The following is a 20,496-nucleotide window of genomic DNA, read 5'->3' as shown; positions in this document are numbered from 1 at the left end:
GTGAACACTTCTATTTTAAGTAAAGTACAAGATTTTACTTCCCAATAGTCCTTAATCACTGTAATGAAAGGTATTTCAATTTAATTATGTCTTACTTTAAGTAATAGGCCAGTTTTGTAAAGTAATGTAACACACTGAAATGTAGGTGGGTACAATGCAGAGAGGGGTTTGTAAAGACAGAGGTTACTGCCACTATCTAGGTACATGCACAGATACTGTGGGGAAGAGTTTGTTCTGAAACTCCAGGTAAATACTCAACAAAGAAGACGGTATAACAGTCTATGCTTTTTTTGTTTGTTTTAGGGGGTTTTTGTTTGTTTGGTCTGTTGGTTTTTGGTTTTTGTGGGGATTTTTTGGGGTTTCTATGTGTTTTTTTGGGTTTTTTTTTGTTTGCTTGTTTTTGGTTTTGTTGGGTTTTTTTACAATACAGGAAGTATGTGTGAACATTCAGGGTGTCCATCTCTGGGCACCCAGCAGTCGTGTCACCACAGCAGCTGTGTGCAGGGCTGCCCCAATCCAGGACAGCATGGGGGAGCTGCACAGGCTCTTTTCATGCCCCCAGTCAACACCCAGCAGATGGCAAACATGGAATGAAAATGGCCTCAGGACTGGAGCATGACAGAAATGGCATTTACTGTTTACACTTTTTGGTGAGCTGTGACAGCAGCTACCATCTCAGGTGCACCCCACATAAAGCCTTCCACACTTCAGAAGAAATGCTTAAACATCTCAGGCACAGGTCTGGAGTTTAGTCTTTCTGTACAATTTTGTATTGCACTTTCTTCTAGATACAGTTTAATGCAGCATTTTTTTGGTCAGATGGGGCCTAACTCAGAAAAAGGGCCTATGGAGAGACATGGCCTGACTCACTAAAAAGCACACTATGATTGAAATGTTCAAAGGTTTATTATTATAAATGAAAATAATCTGGAAGAATTTGAGTCTTTTGTTTTGGTTAATACTAATTCCTGTGCATTAAGTCTCAGGATTTACACGAGGGTTGCACAAGCACCTGTAAATTCCCTTGCCATTGTTTTTTCCTCTAATTGCTGATTAGATCAGCAATGGTCCTAGCAGTGATCTTTCTTTTAATTTCCTTGCTCTTCTGTGACCTTTACAACGAGCATTTCAAGCTGTCTGGCAAAGCAAGCACAGCAAAATAAGAAAACATTTTGAAGACATACTTTTAAGAAAGATAAGATAGAGCTGTTAGACAAGGAATGATAGTTAAGGTCATTTTTGGAAGTGCTTAAAATCAGACTATATATAGATAGCAGCATGTTCCCACAAAAATGTGTCCTGAGGCTACCAATTAGTATTGGCATGGGGATTGTGTTACATATTCCTCTGTACCTTGGAATCTGAGATCACGAACATTTGCTTTATGGGAGACCACTCAACCATGTCCAGTTATCTGTGCATGTACCTGGTTACAGGATTTGGCATTTGGGTTAGGATTTGACACCAACAGACACTACATGTGACAGGACAGAGCTGACAGGCACAGGCTCAGCCTGAATGGATGTCTCCACAGCCAAGAAGTCACTCATTTCCTGCAGATGGTCCAGCAGCAGTGCTAGAGAGGGCTCTGTCAGCATCTGCCTCTTCATCCACCCAAGTGTAATCTCATCAGATAAAAGCCAAGCTATGTAAAAGCTGTATGAAATGAAAGGGTTACAATACATTTTGGTCAGTTCTCATTTGCATGTTCCTGGGAGTAAATCACGATATGACATATAATAATCAGATCTGAAAGGTCCAGCATTGTGTTTTGACTTCATGGCTGTGGACTGTGCCTGTCCCTTCGCCCCTGCACGAACGTGCAAACATGATCAGAGCAGTTGTGAAGTGAAACACAGTCTGGCAGTCAGACACACACATCACACTGATTGCACTCAGAAAGAGACTGAGGGCAGGATGGAAGGCAGAGCCACAGATGCTGATCTGCAGGAACAACCACGTTCCCCAAGGTGGGAACTCATTGTCCCAGATCCCCATCAAAGTCACCCATTTCCAGGTATGTGGCCTCTTATTTTGGAATAAGCTTTGACCCCTGGCTGTGGGGTTCCCTCAGCTGGGGAATGGAATAGACAACACGTCAGCTCTTAGCCACCTGGGACACGGGTGCCTTGGGAAAATCCTTCTGGGCCTTTCATATGGCTTTGGGAAACAGCACAAAGTGACCTTTAATGCATAGCAGCATCTAGTGCCAAGGGCACAAAAGCAGAGTGTTAGAAGGACTGGGGTTTTTTTGGAAGTGGTAGTGAACTCCTAGTGCGTGTGCTGATGTGTTAATAGAGGCCTCAGACACAAAGATCGTGCTAAATTCATGTACCTCACTGCAGGATGGTTCTCCATGTGGGGGAACTCTTCAAATCACATTACATCAGCATTGTCAGTGCAGGAGCGTGCCTTGGCTCATGTCCCTGAGTCCTAGCAAATGGTACTCATTTGAGTGCTCTGTGCATTGCTGTGACAAAACCCCACCACTTTGCAAACAAAAACCTGGAAACATCAATAGAGGCAGGGAAAAGGAAAAAAAAAAAAAAAAAAAAGAAAAGAAAAGAAAAGAAAAGAAAATTACTCTTAGACACACTAGCATCAGATAAGTCACAGTATTTTGTCATAAACTTTCATTATCCTCAGTGCTGCAGGATACAACTGGGATACTAAAAGTTCTCAGTAGAGTGGCAGGCTCTGATTTTGTAATCTGACTAGCAGGAATGATCAGGATCCAGATTTGCTCTCCCTAAAAGAAAGTATACTGGAAAGAGCTCTTGACAGATGTCAGAGGGAGAGACAGTATATCAGTCCTACTGGAGTTCTCTGATAAATAAAATGACACAGTGGGGAAAGAAAGAAAGAAAAATCAACTTTGCTTGGAAATGGAGAAAATTGCCTAAGAAGTTCTGTCAGAGCATATAACATTTTGCTTAATGGCAGAATTGCTCAGTGAAATAGTTTCTAAGGGGAATGTTGAACTTGAGGGATGTTTTCCAGCATTATCATGTACTGACCAAGAATATGCTTCCAAATGGACTATTGTATGCTCAGACATTTAATACCTCTCTCAACACAGCTTCAGCTAAATATCTGTAAAGGGCACGCATCTGTATTTTCTTTGCCTTGAGTAATAGCTGCTATTTTTTTTTTTATTTATGTGGCACTGACAGTGTGTATTTTTTGATACAGAAGTGTGCCTTCTGACAAGAGAAAAGTCTTGGCATCCAGCTGGTCATTTTTGGTTCCTAATCCCCTGGGTACCGAAGAGACAACTCAGCCAGAAGGCAAGGAGGGGAGTGGCAGTGGGAACAGTGACTTAAAATATTCTTTTGTGCTGCTTTAGCTCTGGGTGTAACTCATCTGTGTGGAGCTCAGAAGTATCCTGTGAAGACTTATGCAGGAAGTACATTGGGCCTCTGATTACTACCCACTGGACACAGGAAGAAGTGAAAACCTGTGCATGTAATTTTTAGCAATAGTACAGAACGGCCTACACCAAAAAACACCAGTTTGGCAGCTGGCTTTGTGAGCATATTACTCTTACCAGCATCAAAACCACTTGTAATCTCACCCTGACCTTTAGATTTTGAGCCACACACAGCTAAAATCATTTAATTATCTAACTATTCAGGCTGTCTGCTGGTGAATTATCCTTGCAAATTCTCCTAGTAACAGTCTGTTAATAGGAAACATACTGTGCTACATATTTTTGTCCCAATCTGCCAGGAAGTTCTGCAACATATAGTCAAGCCTCTCACCTTTCTCATGCAGGCTATTTTCTCTCATACACATAATCATCAGAATTACTCTTTCTTAAAGACTTCATTAAGGGGAAAAAAATTCATTGTATGACTAACAGCATTTCCTTATCAGTGCCTGAAGCGTGGCTTAGGCTGATACAAGAGCTTGTTTGAGGAGAAATCAAGCATGTGTCCTTCACTTTCTCTGCAGTGCCCCACAACGCTGTTTTGTTCCAACCAAATATATTTCTGGTCCTGACAGGATTATCTAACTAAAGGCCACTGTGATGTGCAGGCTCACAGTTAGCAAGTATAGCATACTATACAAACACTCTACATATGTTTGCATGGGTTTTTTCTCCTAAATCTACATTCCAGACTCACTGCATCACTGTGCCTCCACTGTGAGCTATTTCACTCCAGCCATCTCCAGCACCTTGCATATTTGATACCACATTATGCATGTAAAGATTTTCTTCACTTAGATGCAAGTGACTGTGTTTTATATATTCTGCTAGCCCATTCATTTTCATTGAAAACAGCTTGATAATTTGCAGTTCTGCCAACAGGCAGGAACTAATCAAAAGTGCTCGGCTTTGATTTTCTCCTTTAAAAGAGATAAAATCTGGTATCTCAAGAAAAGCGAAAAACACGAATAGGAAAGAATAAAAATTGCAAAAACATAGTTACTGACCTCTGTTTGGCTGTGACTTTCTTACTAATTAAATTGTTTTCAATCCCTGTTACCACAATCCTTATCTGACATTGAAGGTTTCCAACAGATGATTAAAAATAATGTTCCTTTGATATATTTTCACTTTCTTGGTAATTTAAACCATTTTCTGATTTCTGTCTACTGCAGATGGCAATCAATAATGGCTATGCAGATCCTTCTAAGGTAGCTATACAGAAGTAGCATCACAAAAATAGAAGGGTCTATGTCACTTCGTGCTTCTTGTTGGCTAAATATGTGAGGAGAGATCATTGTCTTCAAACACATCTGCAACTTCATTGACACAGAGGATGTCTCACATTCTTATTATAATGTCAGCTTCCTGGGGCAATACTGGGAGCAATAGGAGTGGCGTCATGAGGTGCCAAAAGGTATTGCTACAGGCACGGTTTTGTGGGAATGGCAGCAGACTACCACATCAGTCCCTGCATTTGTAACAGGTGGTCTCTCTCCTTGCCCTGTTGCCTATCTGCTTCCACTTTTAAATCTTCTGCTGGATGTCTTCTTGCTCTAGTACTATTTTATAATCAAGGAAAATTGCAAATTAGGACAAGAGCTTAAATGAAGGCCTTTAAAGCCTCCTTAACTCTGTTTCCCATCTCACTGCTTGTCAGTGCTCCTTGTGTAGTATTTCAGGCGGAAAAACCTATCCAAAGCCTTATCAAAAGCATCAAGTATCATTTGTGTCAACTTTTTCATACAGCAACATTCGTAATGACTTCACTGGGACGTTATCAGGACAGAAATCAGGAGTACTTATCCCAGAATCATGACTTTGAGAATGTATGCTACACGAGAGAGACCATGAAAGATCAGCGGAACAGGCAATATGTTGAGGGTCTTCACTAAATCCCTTCCTCTAAAATAGTATCAAGATCCTATCCTACCCACAAAATTTTACCATGTCTTGTGCTCAAACACTTACTTGACTTAATATTGGCACCGACTGGTATATTCTTGCACATGTACTGTCACATTTTTCAAATTATTCTGAGGCCAGGTATAAAATTAGAGGCAATATTTAATATGGTCTGGAAGGTGCTTCTCTTTGATAGATGGGTGTTGGTCAAATAAAATTCAGTGAATATGAATAAAACCTGCTAGCAAACTGCTGGTTTTCATTACAAGAGTAAATCTGTGAAAGCCACAAATGTTTAACCCTGTGCTACCGAAATCTGGAATAATCTGTGAAACTGGAATAGCCTTATGGTGGCCATGAAAGCAGTAAATGCTGTCCCTATTTCAAGTTTATTTTTTCATTTGAATTTGGACAATATTAGGGGGTTTTGCTGTAAATGGACTTTATGTGTTCCTGTTTTAAACTACGAAGCCATGTTAAATAGCAGTGAATGTGTCTTGCACCTTTCAGCCACATAGCCAGAATAATGGAGGTGAAAATTGTGACTATGATAGACATATGTGTGTTGCTGTGCTGATTGTGCAGACACAGTCCCAAGTCACACACATGCTCTTTCAGCTGCTTAAGCATAAGGACTTAGAGTAACTACAAAGAAAAAAATATAGAAGTACTACATTCTAAATTGCACCTTCTCATTCTGATCACTAATTTAATAACTTAACTCTCATAGATACTATAGCAAGCTGGTAGGGAACAGAACTGAGAAAAACAAAAGCAATCATAAAACCTAAGGGTTTAAAGTACCCATTAGGAACTATCTTTTCTGAAGCACACACTTCCCTAGAGGAGCCTCCATTACATTGGTCAGGCATTCTCATTTATTTGTCTCTGACTATTTGAGGTCTTCGGAAAGCTGCCCAGTGTGGCTTGAGTTAGTCAAATCTTGGCCTTCAGGTGACAGGAGGAAGAAAAGCTCCCAACAGCCCAAAGTAGGCAGCCAGCTTTTTGCAGAAGCTTCAGAAAAGAGCAACAAAAGGCCATAAGAAAGTCAACCACACTTGGCTGCATTAATAACCAGTTACAGCAAAGCAGTATAGGAGCTGATAAATTAAAAACTCATGATGAAAAAGTGGCAGAGACAGCTGCTGAGTAAGGTCTTTAAGCCCCAGCATGACTGATGTAGTAGTGTGACCTATACAGCCTGCCAGTTCCCAACACAAGCAGCTGCTAAGGTTGTTGATTGAATGTACAAGTGTGTACCAGGGACAGCATCCAACTTTTTGCTGTGTTGAGGTTTGGCCAAGACTAAAATCTTCTGTAATTTTGCCAGAGAACTCTTCTGTCCTTTGCTTGCCAAGATCTAAGAAGAGCAGTATTTTGGAACACTGGGACTTGAACTTAGAATTAACACCTTCATCATATCTAGAATGATTTTCAAGAAAACTTTAGAGACTTAAGACACATTGGGAAGTGCTTGCTTACTGGCATGCCTGCTATCTCTTTTTGTTTCTTTCAAGTACAGTTGTGAGAAATATTTTCCTTCTCCTTTTATAACAGAAAAGGGAGATAAACAAGGAGATAATTACAAAAGCAGTGAGAGTTGGAAATGATGTGAAAATATATTAAAAATTCTAGAAAACAGAAAAAAAAAAGGGAAGAATTTGGAGGGAAAAAGTAATTAATATAATTAATAATTATTCAGTTGTCTTTTATAGAGTTATAAATCAGGAGACAGGGAAGAAAACAAAAATTATGCTCACTTGGGACGCTTGGACTTTGCCAAGGTTTTTTTCTTTTCCCCTTTGGTTTCCATTTCAATTTTAATGTGAAATCTAGATTTCAATGAGGACTCAAACAGGGAAGAGAGGGGAGGGTGGTTTACTTGAACAGATATTTCAATGGATACTTAGAATACAGCTTTTAAATTTTATTTTTATTATTCCTACCACCTATATTCTCCTGTGTCAAGGTTGTTACTGGGTCTAGGGTCTTCAAAGAGACATGAGCAGTTGTTGGTTGTTATTAGGTTGTTTATTGCATGAATATATCAGTCTCAAAGGCAAAGAGTTCAAGGTGTTAGAGTCTGTGTTAAAGCTTTTCTAGTACAGAGTCCCAAGCTGCAGCAGCAGCTGCAAGGCTGCTTTCTGGTCTACAGTCCCAGGTTGTGCAGGAGAAGCAACAGCTGTTTTCAGGCACAGAGTACAATGTTCGGGGCAGCAGTGGTAGCCGAGTCTGATGTTCCAGGCAGCAGCAGCAGGGACCACAGCTTTTCTTTCCTTCTTTCTTCTTCTGTCACCTTCTTCTCCTCGTGGTTGTTAATGTGTTGATGGCATGATGATCGATGATGATGGTGAAGCTGATGCTGAAGATGATGTTGCTGATGATGATTGTACCCCACTATGGTGCTTTTTATTTATAAAACACCCAATCAGCTAAAAACATGATTCTAAAACATTCTTTCTAAACCAATCTGAACTTGATTCTAATGCGTGAAAGTAGTATGAAAGTAGTGTCAGTCCTTACCTAAAAAAATACGTATATAGTATTACCTATTTATGCAAATGTACTATCTGTTTTCTTACTTCAAATTTATGTGAATAAGTTTATCTATTTACGTGAATAGTTCTATCTATTTATGCATGTAGTTTTATCTATTTTACGTGAATAATTCTATCTGCTCTAGTGGCAAGGTTCTGCTATGTTTTTGATATGACTAGGGCTAAGTTACTGAACTATAAACTAAGCCTTAGGGCCTTTGCTAGTTGATACAGTTTCTTAAGGCACTTAGAATGTATTTCTACTTACTTAACACCTAAAACTTAAATTTACTTAAAACTACAGCTTACACTTCTATTTACTTAAAACTTAAAACTTAAACCTACACTTCTACTTCATATCTATGTGGCTTAATATATCTTAATTTCTCTAAAGGCTGTAACTCAACCCCTGCATTCATCTCCCTCTCTGAGGGACTCAGAGAGGCTTGCATTCCAGCATTCCTACAAACACATACTGAAACTAAGTTACTGACTCCAGGCCTCTTTTCACATCTGAGGCTTTTAGTTTCTTTGGAACATCTACAGGGTACTAAAGATGATAGCCAAGCTACCTTTCCTTGCCATCATGCCACCAACCAAATTCCCTTCTACCTAAAGCTCAGCTTTATGCTAAAATGAATTGAGGTGAGTGGAATAGGCACCCATTTAGGGAACAGAAAATTAATTTCTATAATGCCATTGTCAAGTCTGGAGCTCCTTGACTTCTGGGGCAAGTTAGGCACTGGCAGGAGAAGGTACTGGGGGACACAGACACTGGTTTGCAGCTGCAGAGCCACTACCCTGTCTGTGTCCAGGCTGTCAAGTCTGTCAGCACTCCACGTCAGGACTCACAGCAAAAATTCAGTCCTCATCAAATAACAGGAAGCTGATGATATCAATATGGGGCTAGATCATGCCATGAAGAGGGATAGAGACAGCCAAAAGGCTGAATGCAGGCTCTGCTATCTACAGACACTAAAAGCTTGAAAAACCAAAAAAAAAAAAAACCAAAAAAACCCCAAACAAACCACAACAATAACAAAAACAAAACAAAACAAAACAAAAACACTACAAACCAACAACAAATCAACAACCCAAAAGCTAAGCCTTTAGTAGCTATCATGTGCTTCTCAGATGACACCTGGTGGACAAAAGCTAAAGAGATGAAAGCATTCTGCCTTCATAGTGCAGAACATTGATCCTTACTCACAACTGCATTACTGCACTTACTGCAGGTGCACTTATCAGCTGTCCTCCATACTCTGCTTATCCACCCCACGCCCCCGGTCCATTATTACAGTTTCCCAGAACAAGCACTTATCACCCATGTATCTTCAACAGCTTTTTTTTTTTTTTTTTTTTTTTTTTTTTTTTTCAGCACCCATATCCACTTTCTTTCTTCTTTAATTATTATACTAACTCATGCCCTGAGTTTGTTTAGTTCTGACTTGCACGTCTGAGGCTAGGCTAGAGTGGACACACCATTTCCACAAATAAAAATGCAGGGAAAGCCCATGGTAGCAGCAACAGGGTGCTTTTATGGTGTGGGATAACTGGACAATTTTATGAATGCCTTCACAAGTGGATAGTTGCACTCAGAGGGTTAAAGGCTTTAGTTTCTTCTGATTATTAATTTACTCTTTTAAACTAATTCCAGTTTGCTGCTTTTACAGTGTCTGTCTTTTCTGCAATTGCCCTAATGAATCCCTGTTGAGGTCTCAGAAATAAGTTAGCAATATAAAGAGGGGGGATAAAAGGTATTCTGAAGAAAAATATGTACTTAGAAAAGTGTTTCTTATGGGGATGTTTATACCTTGTAGTGAAACAGGCGGTTTCTTCAAGGATCTCATGGCTAGGAATATTGAGTTCTGGTGCAGTCCTGTCTCTCTGTTTCGCTCAAAGGATTTCGGAAAATGTCAGATACTACTGAATCAATGCTGTGACATATGAGGCCTGTGCCATAAATAAGGTGACCATGATCAATTGTTCGATTGTTGGCATTGCATCTTCAAGCAGTTTTTTTGTGTTAATTGCTTTTTTCCCCATTCTATGTGCTCTCTATTCCTTTAAATGTTATCAACTTTATTTTTTCTATTTTTGGCTTGGTGTATTTCCACGGCTTCTTTTTCTGCCAAATCTTGGAAGATTTTATAAAGCCAAACACACAGAGAAGTCAGGGATTCATTGACTTCAAACACCAAGCTAAGCCAAAAAAATAATGTGGTAGAGGTCAGAAGGAAATTACATAATTATATAGATTGCTTCTTCTGTGTTCAGATTACCTGTTTGGCAAACAGGCCATCCAAGAGTTGTGGCATTGTATTTGGTCTGGCTGCGATGAAGTTAACATTCAAACAGCTGTGCTTTGTGTTTGTAGCCACAATGGCTGAGACCACTCCAGTGCTGGGCGCCTGGTGAGCCATGCTCAGGTGACATCAGGGCTGTCTCTCCAACACGTCCCATAACGGCCAGCGGGCCCGGAGTGTGCAAGAGGCTAGGAAGGGAGACACAGCTGGGACAGCTGGCTCAAACTGACCAGAGGGATATTCCATACTATATGATGTGAAAAACAAAAGCTAAAAGGTGGTGAACTTTTGTTATTAAGGTGTTTGTGTTCTAAAGCAACTGCAACATGTACTGGGACAATAGTCCCAGGAAGTAGCCAGACATCACCTGCTAAGAGCAATTAGCAATTAAATTTTTGCTTCCCAATGTGGCCTTTGCCTTGATCTCAATCAATGAGTTTTTAATCTCATTTTCTTCCCCTGTCCTGCTGAGCAGAGCAAGTGGTGAAGCATCTTTGTGGAGTCCTGGTGCCCAGTCAAGGTGAACCCACTGCAGGCATATCCTGGCTGAAATGAAGTTTTCTCCACAGAGAGAACGAAGTAATGTCCTGGCACAGCTGAAAGCCAGGGTTCATCTTTATACCAGCATTGCAACTGGATGTCTGAGTCCCTGCTGCCCAAAGCCAGAAGTAACCAAATCTGACTATGCTCCGATATCTGAAATATCCCTTCATATAGTTTCCAGAACAACTCTGTCAGTAACTCACAAATAAAGTAAAATAGTCACAAAGATTGACCAGCCAGAAACTGGTGAACTACTGAGCAGTACCTGAGTTACACTATGAGTGGAATCACCTTATTAAAGCACTTTTTGAAAAAAGGTGCTTCCCGCAGAGCAGTCCCCAACAAGTGACCAATTTGCTGCTCACAGTAACAGGAAACTTGGAAGGGCTGACAATCACCAAAAGAAAGCAAATGCTAACAAAACTTACTTTTTTCTCTTACACCCAATAGTGAAGACCAAGGCAAAGAGGACTTTGAAACACTACTGAGATGAGAATATTTTACAATTTTTCAGGCAGCAACCTGTGAAAAAACCCTCTTTATTTTATGCTGAAGAGTATTTTCAGGCTTTGAAATGTTCGCCTTCACTTTTTAATTCCTATTCTGCAAACACCAAGAGAACAAGTATAGTCATAAAATACAAAGAGAAAAATGTATCTGGAAATTGCTGTTAAGAACTTCACTTAGGCAATACAATGTCTTCAGCATGGCCCTTCAGGCAGCATCTGTGAATGCGTTTGTGTCCTGCAGCCGGGAAAACACCGGTTCCTAAAATCTCTGGTCTTCAGAGCCCGCCCCCAAGAATTCATTGAATCATGTGGAACTCTCCACACCCCGGCGCTCCTGAAGGAAGCAATCCATACAAACCCGGGAACACAAGCAAAACCCGAGCCGGCGGAAGGAAGGAGTTAATGGAGGCAGCGAGGAGCAGGCCGCCCCTCCTCTGGGCGGGCCGGCGGCAACATGGCTGCCCTGGCGCCGGCGCTGGCGGCGGCGGCCGGGCGGCTGCAGGTAAAGGCCGCCGGCACCCTGGCCCGGCTCCCGGGGCAGCGCAGCCTCCCGGAGGAGCCCCGGGCTGCGCGGGTGTGTCGGGCTGGCCGCGGTGCCCAGCGCCTGGGACAGCCTTTCGGTGTGGCGGGCTCGGCGTTTCTCTGTTGAACAGTGCATTCGTATGTGCGGGCGTGTCACGCCCCTCACTTCACTTTCGTGCCCCTGCCGCTTAAATTTACTTGAATCGCGCCTATAGAAAACTGAGCTTTGTACTGTGGTGTTGTCTGCTTGAAAGTAACCAATGAGCATAAAAGGAAAAAAAAAAAAAGGTTGTTAATAACAATTGATTTTGTTATCTACAGAATGAGAGCTGTTCCAATACTCCAGGTGCTGGCCGACAGGTTCAGAGCTGGAAGATCAAAAGTGAACGAGCTAAGAAAGTTGAATTCATAAGAACTGCAGAAAAGCTAAAAGCTCAGTAAGTTAAACACTTTATCATAAGTACATTTTCATTCTGTTCTGGAGGTAACATTATTAATTCGAGGTTCAAAGTAAGAATATATGATAATGAAATCTTTAGGCTAAAGGTATCATTTTCAGGAGCTCAGCTGTGGTTGCCACAGTAGCTCAGGATAGGCTTATGAGCTCCAAAATGCCCTGTTGTTTGAATTACAATTGAATTGTTTGGACTTACGCCAGTGGCCAGTCGTGTAGTAAGACTTTAGTAGGAATTGCTGCTCTTAGGTGCACCAGAAAAGGAAATGTGTGAGGCACAATTGAGTTCTCAGTCTTCCTGCTTAGCTGTGCTTACCCTCTAAGGACCTAAAGCCCTTAACAAACAAAAGGTGCACTGCAGCAACAGAAGATTGAAAGACTGCATCTAGAATATCTAGGCCACTGTTTTCAAAAACAAGGGTTCAAGACAGCTCAGGCACAGAAGTGATTTAAATCTGCTTCCCCACATCTTGACCAAGTGCTGATGACAACTACACTGGCAGCTGAAAGAACAGGGAGTTTTCTTCTCCAACTGATAAGCTTTATGGGGAATAGCTAATGTAGCCATCTGACTAAAGGAGAGGTTTGCAGTTGTGAATCCTGATTGAACAGGGCACTTAGTCTCACACCAATGTTTCACCCTGCATGTCTGAATCGAGTTCACCTTAATTACCCTGGATCCTGGGTTGTGGTGGGAAATTTGACTGGTGGATAATGTAAATGTTCCCAAGCCGCTTGAAGCTAGGCATGCCATTTAACTGTGGCTCGGCATCCCTCTGTAATGTTGTCTGTGCTGGGGCTCCATCTAGGCGTGCCACTGCATTAATACAGCCTGTCTGCCTGCCCTTCCCAGGGAAAACTCTGGCAAGGCTTCCAGAGAGAATGCATGCACGTAAAATTTCAGTGTGTAGACCACTGCATGCCACTGAGGTGATTTCCTTGTTAATTTCTTGTTAAAGTTCTTGAGATACTGTGGTGTGTAGTCCTATAGCTGCAGAAATATTTTCCTTGAAAACAGTTGTAGAACAAACCAGGGATTTGTATGAAATCTAAGATAGTCCTGTTAACACAGCCTGCACGCTAACTTTGTAAAATCTTGGTGCTTTGCTGAGTGTTACTCACTTTGTCACCCTTTCTTCCTAGGCTTGCAAATATAGAAAAAGACAAAACTGGACGCTTTTATAACAGGAAGAGTGATTTCAGGGTAGAATACAGATTACTTGAGGAACTGGAACACAGCATGACTGACAGCAGGAAAATGGAAAGTAAGTGAGGTTTTATTTGGCCCTGTTTGCTTTTGGGTTTTTTTTCTAATACGCTGTGGTTTTTGTAAATGGTTTAAAAGTCAGTAGTACAGAGAGATGAGTTTGGATGGAAGATGGATACTGATAAGTGTGGTATTTCACCATCTTAGAAAGAGACAGTTCACTGAGTTCAGTAAAACTCAGAAGCATAAGCATTTTGGGCCTCATATGTTACTAACTGTTATCTTTTAATCTTCAATGTAAAACCACTGTGGTGGAAAGGTGTACTGTTCAAGAAACTTGGAATCAATTTTGTGTGTATATTGCAAAACCTAATGTAGTCCAGCTAAGGTACAGTAAAAATATTCTTACCTCAACATTCACACACTGATTTTTGCCTTTAAATATCCCTTTAAACTGTCCTGTGTTTGCATTTTTTGAGTTTTTGGGCAGTGAATATTCCTAGTTCAAATAGTGCTGTGAGTTGGCACACAGTCTGTCCTACAGTATCTCTTCCATTTACAGAGTATAATATACTTCAAGAAAAAAAGTTACTCCCTTGACTTACAGTACCTGAATTCTTTCAACAATAGTCGTATAAATCATGCTAAGCCATCTGATACCGATCAAAATAAGTTGAAGAAAGAAAAGTAATACAGAAACAATCAAAAGTATACTTTCTTACAAATTTGCATGTGTTCTGATATGCGCCTTTTATTTAAGGAATCTTAGAATGTCCTTTACATCTTGCAGTCCTTAAGAAATGTACATTTTTGAGGGATGACTAAGCTAATAAGTTCAGAAACTTTTTTCCATGAGTGAGAAGGGAGCATGGCATATGGATGGAAATTATGCTATGAGAAAATAAAGACGACAATGATGAGAGCACTACATGTCAGATGTGAAGGAGTATATCCTAAAATATATGAAAGTGTACAACCCCCCCCTCCCAGATTCCCATTTACTATGTTGAGGTCTTTCAGCATGATCTGTATGCTGTAAGATTTTCTGTGGTCTTAGCAGGAACTTGTACTTTCCTTAATCCAAATCTTTTAGGATAGAAGATACAGGTCCTTAGTATCTAAGATGTAGCCAGAACTTCATCCTCTTCAGCGATGTATTTATGGACTCACGAGGAGCCAAGTGGTAACAATGCAAATAAGTGCACACATGCTTGGAGCACATGAAAACATTCATTTATTCATTGTGTTAAACAGTGAAGAATCAATCTTGTTGAAGTAGTACATTCATATACACTTTCAAAATTTGTTTTCTCTTCATGAATGGGTGTTTTGAAGCCTAGGTCAAAGTCTGCCTCAAAACTCTAGAAGCTATCACCTGCATAGGCAATATTCTCGAAAAGTTCCCCTTTAGAAATGGCAGCTACTAATTTTAAAATCTGCTGATGCTGTATAGGGAGCTAACATGGACCACATGGTCATCTACGTGCAATTACCAGTTAAAATGCTTAGTACTGTGGCAGTTTCTTATCATCAAACAGAATTTGTGTCCCTGCTTAGATCAAGTCCCTGGTTTATTTTGGACACTTCATTGCTCTTGTTCTTTTACTGAATGTAATGCACAAAGAAACTATTAAAATTATCAGCACCTTATTTTATTTAACAGAAGCTAAAATTCTGCAGCAGCTGTCAAAAATAAAAAGCAACGTGAAGAGACTTCAGCAGCAATTGAAAGATGTGAAGCCTACACCAGAGTGTAAGTCAAGACGACAGGTTTAAAAACATTTTCCTCTACAGATAGGTTTCTTGCATAGTTGTCTTTCTCCTGCAGACTTGGGACATTTTAAGATTTTGCAGGAATCTGGAAAGGGAAGACTAAACCTAGAAATGGCAGAAACCTTAGAAATGGTAAAAGATTGTGCAGTTCTGTGTGGAAACAGAAATTTACTTTGTCTTAAAAGTGGCGTATGTTTGTACGTTGAGGTTGTTGAAAGCCAGATTTCCTATCTGTCTTATGCAAAATAAACTTGGTATTCTACTACCAGGTAACCCCTTTGATCTGGTAGGTCACAGAGTAGGTTCTACAGGGAACTCATTTCTAGCCACCGATTTGAAATGTAGACTGGAATATTCCGCAGAAAATGCTGCAGCAGTTTGTTCAATTTGGATGTTTTAAAACTTTTGGGAAATAGGTTCTGAAAGAACCATCCTCATGTGGTGCCTACTACCTTTTGTGGAGCTCAGGTTGAGGGCCTCCTACTATCTGAGGGCTTTCTGATGCTAGATAAAATTCATCCCATTTCATTTATTCAGTGTTTTATCTATTAAAAAAATCATTAAACTGTCAATTAAGATACTAAGAACTAATAAGGCATGAAAGCTGAAAAATTAGATTTAGTTTCCAAAATACAGTTAGTTGAACTGCATTCAGTGTGCCCATAGAGATGCTGGGCTGATTTGAAAGATATTTTAATCTAATAATATATCTAATCTAATAGGTGGGTTTTCTTCCACTGCAAAATATATCTTCTCTGGACAGCTGTATTACCATCTTAAGTCAGGACTACAGCATGCTGACGGTACAGGACAAAGTCTTATTCTGATGTTTCTTTGTCAGCTTTGTAAAAGTAGTTGCCTGCAGGTTAAATAGAATTGCTGTAGTGTAGTGTAAACCAGAGCTGAGTGTGCTTAAGTCATTAACTGCACTGCTATAAGAAACAAAAGTGGAACTCTAGGATAAGTCTGTTTTATTTTGGACATCAGTTGAAGGTTAGTCAAGGTGAGACTTCTTTAAGGAAAATAAACATTTATATTGGCATTTGCATCCAGTTAGCTAAGTCCTTTCATAACCACACGTTTTGAATAAATAAGAATTTCAAGGCTGTTTGAGATGGAAATGCATGGGTTTTTGTACACTGGGATATGTATCCTGAAAGTCTCCACAAATCCTGCATTTCTGGATAGTGCTGATAAATAACATAGACTTCTTAAGTTATATGCTTTTTTTTCTTCTTTTCCTTTTTTAGTTGTTGACAAGATCAAGGAAATGATGGAAGAAATAGAAAATGCAATCAATGCTTTTAAAGAGGAACAAAGGCAAATGTATGTTTATGTATGCTTCAGCTACTAGAAAAAGGGCTGTTGTAAGACACAATGAAAACTGCATTAATCTAGCAAACTGTTCTTATGATTTACTCTCTTGGTAGTGATTTCTGTGGTAGGCAAATCAAAGCACAAGCTGTCAGCATTAGATTCTTGCTAAACTGACTTTTAGAGAGGGTGTTTATACAGCTATTGCAGCATTCCAATGTAACAAGGATTTTCCTATGAATAGGCTTTTTAGAGAGGCTATAGAAGAGATTAGATTGTGGCCGGTTTTTTTTGTTGCTGTTGTGTTTTCTAATTGGGTTTGGGGGGTTTCTTTTTCTTTCTACTCGTGTCAGGAGGGGATTGAGTTAATTGTATGCATGCCATGAATGTGTTCTTTCAGTAAAAGGGTAACTTAATTCTCATTGTGTAGGGCTTTATTACCGATCATTACAACTGTGCTGTTACCACTTCAGTTCTTAATCTTCGAAGAATAGCTCTTGTGTGGCATTGAACAATTCCAAAATACATTTTTGGTGAATGGAGAATGAATACTGGATTTTTTTTTCCTTACATTTCAGTGTTTGTCTCTTTTCAGATACCAACAGCTTTTGAAAGAGGAAAAAGCTGTCATTAATGAGCTCAGTCTCTTTGAGAGAAGAGTGGAACTGTGGGCATTAGGCAGCTCAACAGCAGAAAAAGTTTGGAAGTTACCTTCAGCCAGGGTCACAGTTGATAAAACACTGGAAAACCACCTACCTGAAGAAGTAATAGAGTTTGAAAAATTTCTTCAGCGAACAGGGGGGCGGCAAGGAGGCTGGGATGATTATGATCATCAAAATTTTCTGAGAATACGGACAAAATACAGAGGAAGGCTGTCTTACATGGATGAAGCCCTTGAGTATCTCAGCGGAAGAACAAAAGAAGATATAGAACAGCATGACAAATGGTATCAAGAATATGTAATTTTACATGAAAGAAAGAAAGAGGTAAAATAACACCTCTAAGGCTTTTGAAGATTTCAGAAAATGTATTTATTTTTGAAATGCATACTGTCTTGTTTTTCTATCTGCCTTTCTGGTTGTAGTGCTAGGCAGATTTGTCTTACAGCTGATAGTATATAACTGAGGTCTTTAGCATCCCCAGCCTGCCAAAGTATTTGTCTGTAATAATTACAGATAGGCAAAGACCTAACAACACAGAGAAGTGGCCTGTGTATTGGCAAAGTATATTACAAATGCTTTTGAAGTCAGTGATTTAGCAAGTTAGGTGCCAAGCCCAGAGCAGTTAGTGATCCTGTCCTCCTGTTATGTTTGTCTCTAAGTATGTGTGTCCCACTGTATAAGCAATACACCTAAGACAGACTGACATGTAGAATTATGATTCCCTCAAGAACTATCTAAGTAATAAAACATGTACTGACATAAGTACTATAAAACAGTGGGTTAATTGGAAAGAAAGCAAGAACTGAAATACGTTTACATTAAAAAAGTATATTGCATCAACATTCATAACTACCCAAAGTTATTATGATTGCTGTAACTGAAACAGTTTTAGCAGATATCTGTTAAATCTGCTTGTGTGATCCATAAAATAGAAAAAAAGAAGAGAGAAAACACATATAGATGCTTCTTGGTTTTAGGTTATGCCTTCAGTAGACTTTTAATCCCTATGTGCATTTTGTGTTCTTGGAACACTTATCTTCATCAGACTGAATCAACGTGAATATGTAAAATTTTCATGAAATCCTTGGATTTTTTTTCCCATGGTCTCTTGCAGTCAATTAAAAAGTGGAAAGAAAAGCAGCAGCAAGAAAAAGAAAGAAACTTGAAGGAGAAAGAGAAATCAGAAAAAATGCTCAAAGAAAGATGGCTACAGCTTGAAGAAGCTCAGAAGCAAAAAGTAGAAGAAGAAAGAAAAAGAAAACAAGCTGCAGTTGAAGTCTGGAAGAAACAGAAAGTAGTAGCATTTGCAATAGATCAAGCATCACAACTAAAACTAGAAGAGAAAGAGAAAAAGCAACAAAAAGAGCGCCAAAGCCACGTGAAGTTATTGTTGGAAAGGAATACCTTGCAAAAAAAAGTCAAGGAGGAACTTGAAAAGCTTGAAAATGAGAAGAAAGAGGAAGCTGAAAAGGAGGGAAGGAAGAAAATTGCTGCAGAAGAAATTTTTAAGTTTCAAGAGCATGTGCGTAATTTCACCTCCATTTTTGCATGTCATTGTTTTAAATTTGATACATCCTACTACAATATAATCAGTTAAACAGGTTTTAAAATCCAAGTATCATTCATCTAAATCCACTATTGATTCATTACAAATAACAGCATCTACTGCAGATAAACAGTATGAAACTTGAGTTTAGACAAAGATGCTCCTTTTCTTCAATATCTAAATTCTACAGGATTACTCAAGATCATATTTCTTTATCCATGTAGAAGTGGTTTTATTTCTTCAGTAAATTTTTTTTGAGAAAAAGTACTTGGGCTATGAAGAAGACTTCAGAGGACCTGAGTGTTGTATTCAGATGGGAGGTAGAAAAAGTTTGAATAGCCTGCAGGTTTCAGTACCTGTTAGGCAAATTCAGATCCCATATCTATGTAAATGCAGTTACTGGAGAACTGATATTATTGTCAGCATTCATACCAAACTTTTATAAACAGAGTTTGAACTACTACTTTTTTTATTTCCAAGCCATGTAACTATAATTTGTCTGTGAAGGACAAGCTATAGCATGTAGCTGTGTAGTGAAACCTTATTCTTTACTATTGCAGTAATTTCAAAACAAAAATGACAAACCAACCAAAAATAAACAGAAGAAAAACAAAAAAAGAAAAAGCTGTGAAAATGCTGCATGTATATTTTTACATAATTTGTTTTACTTCCAAAGAAAAGTTTGCTTTTCCACTCATTATGTTTCAGGATCTACACAAACTGGAGCTAAGAGTTCTGCAGAAACATGCTAAAGAGACAGAGAAACAGGAAAAAGAAAAAAGATTGGCAAAGTTAAGAGAGAAGGTAACTTTTTGTTTGTTTTAACCAGAGATGTGTGCAGCTTGGTGGTTTAAGCAGATTTTCTTTTCATTGATCTAAAAAGCAATTGTTTTAAATGTTCTAAATGGTTGATCAAAGAAAACAAAAAGTCATGCCTGTTATCAGTAGACAGAATTGCAGCAGGCATAGTTGTTCCTCTTTTAAAAAAATGGGAAAACCCCCTAGAATTTATGTGTTTCACAGTACTTCACTCGGTAAGGCCTCTAAAGGAAGCTCCAATATGGGTGGTGGCTTTCATTTTTTCAAATAGATTTCTACCATTAGTTAAAGAAGTAGGCTGTCTCCCAGAAGCATTATGTGTACACTGGGTTTAACAAAAGTTTAACCTTTTAAATTATTAAATTATTAACATTTAATGACAGCAAGCGGTGTCTCTGTCTTTTACAGTGGAGACCCGGTGGGGGTCATGTAGCTCCTTTTGTGATGAACGAAAAAGGCTAATTATTTTTGGTTGTTTGTTTCACTCTGAGGTCGAGGTTCGGGTCACCAGAGACCGATCCAGGTTGAACAGACCTTCCAAGGGCTGGGAGGAACGCAGGCAAGAGATGGCACCAGCAGCTGCAGAACCGCTGCTGCGCCTTTCTCAGAGGTGAGGAGCGGACCGATGGGCGTGCAGCATGACACAAGCGCACTTCTATACTTTAAGCCTTTTTGTTTTCTTGTCAGAGCTGTCCCAGCCTGGAGAGGAGGCTCGTAGCTGCGCACCAGCCTGTCCCTGCCGCAGTGCGAAGCAGCAGCCAGCACTTCCCGGCACGGAGCTGGGCTGACCCACGGCGTGTATTACCTCTGTGTTTTGCCAGTCTCGGGTTTGACACGCCGGCTCTCAGACCGGCCGCTGTGATGTCCCTTGGCATTAAAAGCGCGTTTTCCCTGTTGTGGCGGCCCCTTAAGCGTGGGATCGCCACCCTGGCCCCCGCCGCTGTGCACTGAGGCGCCCCTTCCCCTTCT

General features: G+C 39.9%; 1 protein-coding gene across 1 annotated transcript; it reads left to right on the top strand.

Annotated features, from left to right (window-relative positions):
- The first annotated feature begins 11,601 nt into the window (after nt 1–11,601).
- Nucleotides 11,602–20,354, top strand: CCDC112 (coiled-coil domain containing 112). Its single transcript, XM_041398425.1, has 10 exons — nt 11,602–11,732; nt 12,074–12,189; nt 13,350–13,471; nt 15,077–15,166; nt 16,437–16,512; nt 17,096–17,486; nt 18,277–18,684; nt 19,417–19,512; nt 20,019–20,137; nt 20,215–20,354. The coding sequence occupies exons 1-10, from the start codon at nt 11,685–11,687 to the stop codon at nt 20,243–20,245; spliced, it is 1,497 nt and encodes a 498-aa protein (XP_041254359.1). The 5' UTR covers nt 11,602–11,684; the 3' UTR covers nt 20,246–20,354.
- The last annotated feature ends 142 nt before the right edge of the window (nt 20,355–20,496 follow it).

This window comes from Onychostruthus taczanowskii, unplaced genomic scaffold, assembly GCF_017590055.1.
Source record: "Onychostruthus taczanowskii isolate IOZ18803 unplaced genomic scaffold, ASM1759005v1 scaffold148, whole genome shotgun sequence".
Taxonomy (NCBI): domain Eukaryota; kingdom Metazoa; phylum Chordata; class Aves; order Passeriformes; family Passeridae; genus Onychostruthus; species Onychostruthus taczanowskii.
Note: the sequence above shows the minus strand (reverse complement) of the source record. Positions and strands in the feature narration are given on the sequence as shown.

Coding starts and splice junctions, on each gene's coding strand:
- CCDC112 (XM_041398425.1), top strand. CDS start 11,685: ATGGCTGCCCTGGCGCCGGCGCTGGCGGCGGCGGCCGGGCGGCTGCAG. Junction 11,733..12,073: donor CGGCGGCCGGGCGGCTGCAG/GTAAAGGCCGCC, acceptor TGTTATCTACAG/AATGAGAGCTGTTCCAATAC. Junction 19,513..20,018: donor TGGCAAAGTTAAGAGAGAAG/GTAACTTTTTGT, acceptor TTTCACTCTGAG/GTCGAGGTTCGGGTCACCAG.